Source organism: Protobothrops mucrosquamatus, unplaced genomic scaffold (genome assembly GCF_001527695.2).
Source record: "Protobothrops mucrosquamatus isolate PMUCROS unplaced genomic scaffold, P.Mucros_1.0 scaffold304, whole genome shotgun sequence".
Taxonomy (NCBI): Eukaryota; Metazoa; Chordata; class Lepidosauria; order Squamata; family Viperidae; genus Protobothrops; species Protobothrops mucrosquamatus.
The window spans coordinates 101,215-109,825 of record NW_015386646.1 but is presented as its reverse complement, the minus strand read 5'-3'; the positions used below and the strand labels follow the sequence as shown (position 1 = coordinate 109,825).

The 8,611-nt window shown below is 39.3% G+C and overlaps 1 protein-coding gene across 1 annotated transcript in view; it reads right to left on the bottom strand.

The window, feature by feature from the left end:
* Positions 1 to 1,237: 1,237 nt before the first annotated feature.
* The window catches only part of PCSK9 (proprotein convertase subtilisin/kexin type 9), a 30,312-nt gene continuing 22,938 nt past the window's right edge, over positions 1,238 to 8,611 (bottom strand). Inside the window, exons 9-12 of the mRNA XM_015815032.1 lie at positions 5,064 to 5,212; positions 4,739 to 4,919; positions 3,985 to 4,166; positions 1,238 to 2,317 (exon numbers count right to left, since the gene is read on the bottom strand). Of these exons, the coding sequence (XP_015670518.1) occupies positions 2,120 to 2,317; positions 3,985 to 4,166; positions 4,739 to 4,919; positions 5,064 to 5,212 (710 nt within the window). The 3' untranslated portion in view covers positions 1,238 to 2,119. The remainder of the gene's footprint in view (positions 2,318 to 3,984; positions 4,167 to 4,738; positions 4,920 to 5,063; positions 5,213 to 8,611) is intronic.

The following is an 8,611-nucleotide window of genomic DNA, read 5'->3' as shown; positions in this document are numbered from 1 at the left end:
AAAACAGAAATGCAACTTAGGCTACAATCCAATACACATTTACTTTGAACTAAACTTAATATTTAAGGAAACATTATATGGTCCCTTAGTTAAAAGTATTTTTACCCAGTAATTGAGCATACACATGATTAAAGATTCAATTATATAGGCAGTCAAACATTTGGTAAGTAGGAAAGAGTTTTACATGAAATTAATAGCTTGCTTTGAAAAACCAACTTAAATGGTTGCTACCAAATACTTTATTAGGAAACTATACTGTTTGGTTACCCAGCGTTTACTTGGTTTCATAGTTGCCTTAAGGCCACTCATGCAGAAGTCCCTAAATCTTCAGTGCTTTAAAAGCTTCAGGTTTGCTTGTATAAAACTATTCTTCATTGGTCCAGTGGAGGCCAATGATAACCTTTTTTCAGCTACAGTTCCCAGTATTTTTCAGAATAAAAATCCTTATCGTAAAAAGATGGGAGCTGAGAGTTATGCTTCAGTGATATGTAGGGGGCTAGTAGTTATCCACACTGATCCAGCCTCCTTAGAGAAAACTGCTTGCTCTGATTTTTGCAGAGCTTCTTCCATTCATGGTTACAGAAACTAACAAAGTGAAATAAAAGTATAAGGATACAATAGGACAGGAGTGTTAAACTGCCGGCCCACAGGCCGGTTGCATCATGCAGAGGCTGCGCCCACCCCAGCTCCGGCAATGCAAAAAAAAGTTGCGATACTTCGCGACACGTCACATGACACGGCGAGTTTGACACCCGTGCAATAGGATATAATCCTATTTCAGACCTGCTACAACACATTGTTAAGCAGTTTTGTATTATGGCACTGGAGAATGATGACAGAAAATAGTACAAACTAGATCCTAAACGACCAACACTGTTTCAGGTTGAGAGCTGCAACTACCATAGAATCACAAGAAGTGAGCAGAGGCAGGAGAAACATTTTCCAACTCTTATCAACTTGTATTTGAATACTGGTATATCTTATTTTATTGCGCTTTGCTTTATTCAACTTTGCACATACTGCATTTTTTTAAACAAATTGAAAGCTTATGGCAACCCTGCGTTGAACAAATATGTTGGCACCATTTTTCCAACAGCATTTGCTCATTAATAATAAAGAACCTTAATTAAGGTATGTACATTGTTTTTTAGACATAGTGCTATTTTACACATTTGATAGACTACAGTAGAGTGCAAACATAACTTTTACAAGCACTCGGGAAACACCCCAGCCCCCCCCCCAAAATAGTGTGACTCACTTTATTGTAATATTTGCTGATCTGGAACCGAACCCACAATATCTCCCAGGTATGCCTGTTTCCTTTAAAAGTATTAAATGGTTAAATTGTTACGTTTATGTTTAACTACAAAGGATACTCTGTTAATTGCACAGGGCCTCTAGAAGGAAGGGTTAAATGCAGCCCATGGTTTGTCTATGCTTGTTGCAAAATATTACCATACAACTTACTATATAAAAATATTCAAAAAACAGGAGGATATAATGATAATTGGTATGCTCTGCAATTAATCTGCTATCCTGGGCAGATTTAAAGTATTAATACTTTCACTTTCTCCAGTTTTAAGCATCATTAATATATACACAGACGTTTCTAGTTATAGTTCAACCAATGAAAGGTTGTGACCAAGTTAAAGAATTACACAGAAACTGTTACCTTCTTCATCATTCTGCCTGCTCTGCCCTACCCCCACCCCCCAGCCTTCTATGCTATAAGCATAATGCATTGAACTAGTGGATGGTTGACAAAATAGATATTCTAAAAAGCCTGGAAGTCACTGATTGCAAATAAAAAGTTGGTGAAAAATCATGTATGCAGCTAATTGATCAAAGATATTTTACAAATGCAGCTTAACTGATATTATCGAGACAACAAAGACATCCATTTCTTGATGTTAACGATGGGAACGTTGCTAGAGGGATGATGTTTTGCACAACTGCAGCATCTGAAATAGTTGTGCTAAGCTAAGGCTATCACAAGCAATCCCAAGCTGTATTGGAGTTCTGCTCTAGGGACTACTGTGTTTACCAGTGTGACCCTATATGGCAATTGTCAAAATTCGTGGGTCCTTTGGATAGTTGGAGAGGGGAAAAGGTAGAATTGTCAGTTGTTACTGGAACTTTGCTTCTCTTCTAAGAGCCTCTTTCTGCAGCAAATGGCAACTGCGGTTGCTCCTTTGCTTCCTGGACGGCTGATTACAACACAGGTGTTGTCCACTGAATATGCCCCAAGACTGTTGGAGCTATGTGACTGGGCATTACATCCGGTTAGAGTCCAGCCCTCATCACAGGTCTCCATCACCTGAGAAAAAGGAATAGAGGTTATTTTTAATCAACATACTGCTAAAATTCTCGTGTCTGTAATCTTTAACTGGGCAATCACCGGGCAAAACATTTTCAAAGTACCTCAAATGGGCTAACTTACAGAATGTATCCAAAATTCAGGACTCCCGTGGAACTGAAATTTGGCAAATTTTATAAAGCATTTTATGACATAAAAATAATAAAGCATTTTATGACCCAGTACAAAATGTCATGAAACATTTCCTGTGGTCAATGGATGTTTATGCTCCTTTCAAGCAGATACGCCTTTGAATATCTCCCTGATTTTTAAAGAAATTTTCGAAGTACATTAGATCCCATTGTTGAAGGCATTGAGAAATCTGGGAAGGAAATATATCTGAAATTATGACCCAACAGGACACAGGTTGTCTAGCAGTAAAAAAAGTTTTGAAAATAGTATAGGTCAGTGGTGGCGAACCTATGGCACGGGTGCCAGAGGCGGCACTCAGAGCCCTCTCTGTGGGCACGCGCGCCGTTGCCCCAGTCCTAGGCCTTCAGCTGGGTTTTATAAAATCTTTTTGCTTTAGGCCTCCACCGCCGTGTGCAAAAAAAAAAAAAAAAAAGTCAATTTGAACTCGAGGGGAAAAAATGATCTTGCAAAGTTGGAATTGATTGAACTTTTTAGTCCAATCCAGTCTGCCGTTACCACCGCAGCCACGCCCACCCAATGGGCCACTCCCAGCCAATGGGCCATACCCAGCCAATGGGTCACACCCACCCAGCACTCGACAATGCATAAGTGGGTTTTGGGTTGCAGTTTGGGCACTCGGTCTCTTAAAGGTTCGCCATCACTGGTATAGGTTCTCCCAATCCTCCTGGAATTCAACTCTAGCAACATTAGCCAGCATGTCCAGTGATCAAAGATCATGAGAAATATAATATATGAGAAGGAGGTTCCCTGCCTTTAGTTTGTGTATTTGGCTTTTCTTCCTGTGTTGATTCCTTTTCCTTTTGAAAATTATTATTCTGAGCTTCTGAAGCATAAAAGTATTTTCTCTCTTCTGCTAATGAAGCTCTACAAAATGCTGCATGGAGAATCTGACATTTCCAATTTAAAAGTAAACAATTTTTTCATAGGAAATTTTCAGAAGTGAAGTAACAGTTGACTGAAACACAACTGTCTGCTACGGCTATTAGAAAGATTACTTCCTACAGTATTGAACATGAATGAGGCACTAGTTCTCTTGTTCTTTCTCTGCAGAACCTCCTTTTATAGCAGATCTTCAAAGTAAACCCTTGTTGGACTACTTGTGACTAAACCCATAAAACACATAACCAGGTCAGGTAAAGAACAAGAAACTCCATGTACACAAGTGTTAACTTTAATTAATGCTAATTTTGATTAGTTTTGATTTTGGTTGCTGGACGCTCGCATTTTACAGAAGACCAGCCCATTTGATTAATTTATGGAACAATGACTTGTGCAAAACAAGAAAAGAGCAAGTCAGTAAATAGGCAAACCGTATTGTGTGAACTGACAATCTCTAACAGCCTTTCCCTGGCTACTCAGTGGCCGTGCAAGGGATAGCACAGAATCATTTTCATCTTCATTAGAACTTGCACTTCTTAAGAAGCAAGTTACCAGAGCTAGACCGGGAGATGCCATCAAGAATGATATGCACATACCTTTGTTGAGTACTCCAGGGGAGGATGTCCCTGAACTTTGCACTCAAGGCTGGGTGCATGGCAGCAGAAAGCGTGCACCGTTGCTTCTCCTTGGCTTACACAGTGGGCCCATCTACTGTCCGCCTGGTGTACAGCATTGATGCCGCCACTGAGATCTCCATCCAGAGAATGAGTGCTGCAGCCTGCCAGTGTAGATCATATTAGGGCATTTTGTTAAAAAAAAAATCACTGTTTTTTGTACATTACTATAAGATTAGAAAACAAATGGTGGTACATCCCTCAGTCTTTGTATTCTCACATGCAAAACAAAAAATCCTTAGGAAAGGGAAAATGGAACTACCAACTTTGGTTTTCAATTTTTGCAAAGTGTTCAAAAAATACTTTAACATTTTCACAGTGGACCAGATGGGAAATGGCAGGCGTTTAGCACAAGACAAATGGGGAGCCAGATGAAAGTGGAACCCGGATCAGCTTTATCATTAAGAAGTTTTAGGTGGTCATTTATGGTGAGAAATGCTAGAAGATGGTGGGAAGCAGGAACTGTTAACTTTTTTCTTCTTTTGTGCTGCTAAAGCTGGTCTCTGCCAATAGCATACCATTAGCCACACGATCTGATATGCTCTTAGTATTTTATGCATACAACACCTATTTTAGTGCAGATCCCATTTGCTACAATACAACTTATACATAAACATACCTCCATATCATAAATTTTACTCTTTTAGTTACTATCATCAGAGCTGTCATAGCATACCTGTCAAAACATGGCTATCTTTGATGCAGGTAACACTTTTCATGGCCATACCCTCTGTGGTCTGTGAATGGCTATTAACCTGGCAGTCAGCCTTGGGCCAAATGCAACACCTGGCTATGGCATAGACACCTTGGCCTCGAAATCTGTTGTGAGCCACACACTCCTTCTTGCCTCCATTATCCTAGTATTTAAGGAAAAGAAGAAATGAGAATAAGACACAGAATGGCATCAAATCTGATTTTCATATCTGGCTGAGATGCAGATCTGTGTATAAAATTAATTAAAATTAAATAGCAAACTACACCATCTTGCCTTTGAACATTACCTCAATGTGCTCCCCTCGCCGTTTGCCGTCCTTGGATAAACTTGAGCAGCTGAACATGTCTTCGTAGCTGTTGCATTGGGCAACAGCTGTTGCTGCACTGGTTGAGTCAGACAAGGAAGACCACACAGAGCGACAGTACAGTTGTTCCTCTGAAAGAGAGTCGCTAATGGTCACTGTTAAGGACTAGCAGAATCCCATTTGTTTAGGACTATTTCCAGGCTTTATGATTTCTGTAGTTCAACCACTTGGAAAGATCCTACCTTTGAAAAATACATTGCGCTAACACACATAATTGACTGAATAAACCTCAAACCAGAGGTGCTGAAGTTTGAAAAATATCTTCTTTGTGCTTGCATTATTTTAACTTTGAAAACTCTGAAATAAAGGCAGGAATTAGCATGCTAAGCCTCCCCCCCAAAAAAACAATTTTCAAACACCAAAGAAGGTCAAATGTTTTCATTTCACCTTCTAATCCAGAGTAGGTAGAGAGAATGGCTTTGAAGAACATATGGAACATCCACAAACAAGCTAACAATTAGATAAATGAAGCTTGAATCCAAGCCAAGGAAATAATTTGAAAAACACCTGAGAGTTTCCCGCCTCATGAAGATAGAAGAGGGAGGGAAGATGGCACATTCAGATTTGCAAGATTCTGCTGCTAAAGCTGTTCTGCTAGAAATAGCTTAGAACTGCATGGTGTCTGTTTCATAGACTGGCATACCTGGTGACATCTGGTGACATCACTATACCACAGACATATCCCCGATGATCTCCAAGGAGGGACTGATGGCAAAAATTGAAAAGATTGGTCATTCTTGCCATAAAACAAGAATTAAAAATTGCAAAGGCTGAGTGAAGTTCATGAATAAAACAAAATCAGCTATTTGGAGGGATTAGATTAGATTAGATTAGATTAGATTTCTGCCTATCTAGCAAATATGCTTACATTTTGGTTATCAATTAAGTTACAAATGTTGATTAACAGTAAAATAGAAACAAAAAGGTTAATAGTTTAAAAACTATTAGTGAAAGTGAAAGAGATGTCAATAGATTTTCTAACGAGAGAGAATGGGCCAAATACATATAGTGCAACACTATTTGGACTTGATAAATGTGCGATCACATTTGCAGTAAAGAAATTAAATTAATTAACTCACAGGATACTCAACTTTTAAGTAAAACAAGCATCAAAGGTCTAGCACCTAAGTGAGCTTATAAATATCTGGGAATTTTGGAAACATCAGATAGTTTGTACAACAAATAAATAAATATAAATACTATAAGCTCAAATTAATGCAGATGGTTAAAGAAAATCCTAAAATCTCACCAAAATGGTTGAATCAGACAATTCATAAGCAATATCAATAATTAGATCTATTACAGGAATACTGAACCTTGTTAATCTTGACCAGCAAATCAGAAAATTAATGCTTATAAATAATGCCCTATATCCTCATATTGTTATTGACAGATTTTTTTCCAAGAAAGACTGGTGGGCTAGCACCGATTAAAGGTAAAATAAAGAACAAAAATAAAGCTTAATAATTACATCAATACAATAACAAAGCTTTATTGAATTAATCTCAGAAAGAAAGGCTATTTGGGGAAATGGAATCTCAGTGACTATAAAAAGCAACAGCTTGAAATGAGGTTAGAAAATTGGAAAAGCAAAGTAATATCTTCCTTGAAAGAAATTGAAGGAAAATTAGACAACAGTAAAACATGACAGTGGCTTAAGGATGAAGTATTTTAAAAAGGAAGCATTGTAGAAAGAATGCTTTTTATTGCTCAAGAACAAGCATTAAGTACAAATGTTATTAAAACAAAAGTAGAAAAGATCAGTTTAGATAGTAAATGCTAGTCGTGCCAAGGAAGACAATTACAAAAAAGGAATAGTTGAATTGGGAAGATATCACTGGCATTTTGGTCAAGAGTACAAATTCACCATCAATTCAGAATTGCTGGAAACATAAAATTGCAGATAACATCACAGGGCAAAAAAATTATGATACTTAAAATTCAGACTGATCAACTCTTTGAACATACTGCACACCTCTTTACTGTCTAAATTTGGAACAACTTACAACAGACCAATCACAACCAATAGTATTGTTGGGCTCCTCCTCATACACAGACATTACCCTTACCATGTCCAAGTTCTTGGGCAGACTTCAAATCATGAAGAATATGCTATTATACATGATTAGTGGAATAAGAATTATTCCTGCAACCAACATCTTTAGTAAAAATTATTTTCACTTCAATCAACTGAAGTCTAGAGTCTGCTTTCCTAAATGATTGGTTTGGGGCAGGTCTGAGAGCTTATTTTTAGCGACTTCTAGTGATGGAATTTTTACTAAAGATGTTGGTTGCAGGAAGATGAGGCGGAAATTGAAGTTCCCGCTCACTGATACAAAGAGCCAAACTTAATGTTCCTCATCCCTCCACTCAATGTCCAGTCCGTTATCACCCAATCTGGTATCGCCGAGATGTTGTGGGGAACTCTGGGTTGTTTAGGCTGTTGGAATTTCATACTCAGGGCAAGCGGCCTTGAAGATGCCTGGTGTAACCGGTACAAACAGCCCTGGTCTTCTTCACATATCAGTTCCCCCTTCCCATTTCCCACCATTAGATACACAGGTGTGCCTCTGCACTCCCTTCCCCTTTGATCGCAGGACGCCAGCAAGGCGCCAGGCCGACGATAGAGATCCTGACATAAGCTTTATTTGGCTATAAAAAAAAATTCAGTGGGGCAATTAATTGGGGCAATAGTTTATTAGCCAATTCAAAGTCATGGTATAATTCTCAGCTTCTTAAGGAATTTGCTCAATCAAGGCAGTAAAAAAAATACTCCAGGTTTAAAGTTTATATTCAATTATAATCAGGTTGAATAGGTAGCAGCCAAGTTCAAATAGCTGGTTTGGTGTTGTGGGTAAAAACACCAAGCTAGAACCAGAAGACTGTGAGTTTCTAGCCCTGGTTTCGACGTGAGACATCTGGGTAATTTTGGGTCAATCACTCTTCCTCAGCCTCTGTAAGGAAGCAATGCAAACCACTACCAAAAATATTGCTAATATTCAGGCAGTTTCCGGGAGTCAAGACTGGCATGGAGTCACAGGATCTGAGATAGTGTTCTGTCCCCCGTCCGACTCACACCCCGCAACCAGTCAGCCGAGGGCTAAAAGACTGCTCAGCACTGCCAAACACAGATAAACACTTGGCAGCAACTCCGTGGCTGCCTGCCAAGACCTTTACTGATAACTCACAGTACAAATACAAATCAAGTCCAGGATAATTCCGGAGTGCTACAACAGAAGATTCAGTATTGTTCGTCACAAGAGTTTCAAAGGGCACACCCCTTGCTTATATAGCCTGTGGGGTGTGGCCCAGTGACTCAGCTGAAATCTCTGGCACGACGTTTTAGCTGCTGCGCACGTTTGTCCCTCCGACGCTGGCGTGGATCCAGCCAAGACGTATCCTCCTCAGAGTCCGACACACCTGGCTCCTGGCCAATCCCAGAAGCACCTGGCTCCTGGCCAATCCCAGAA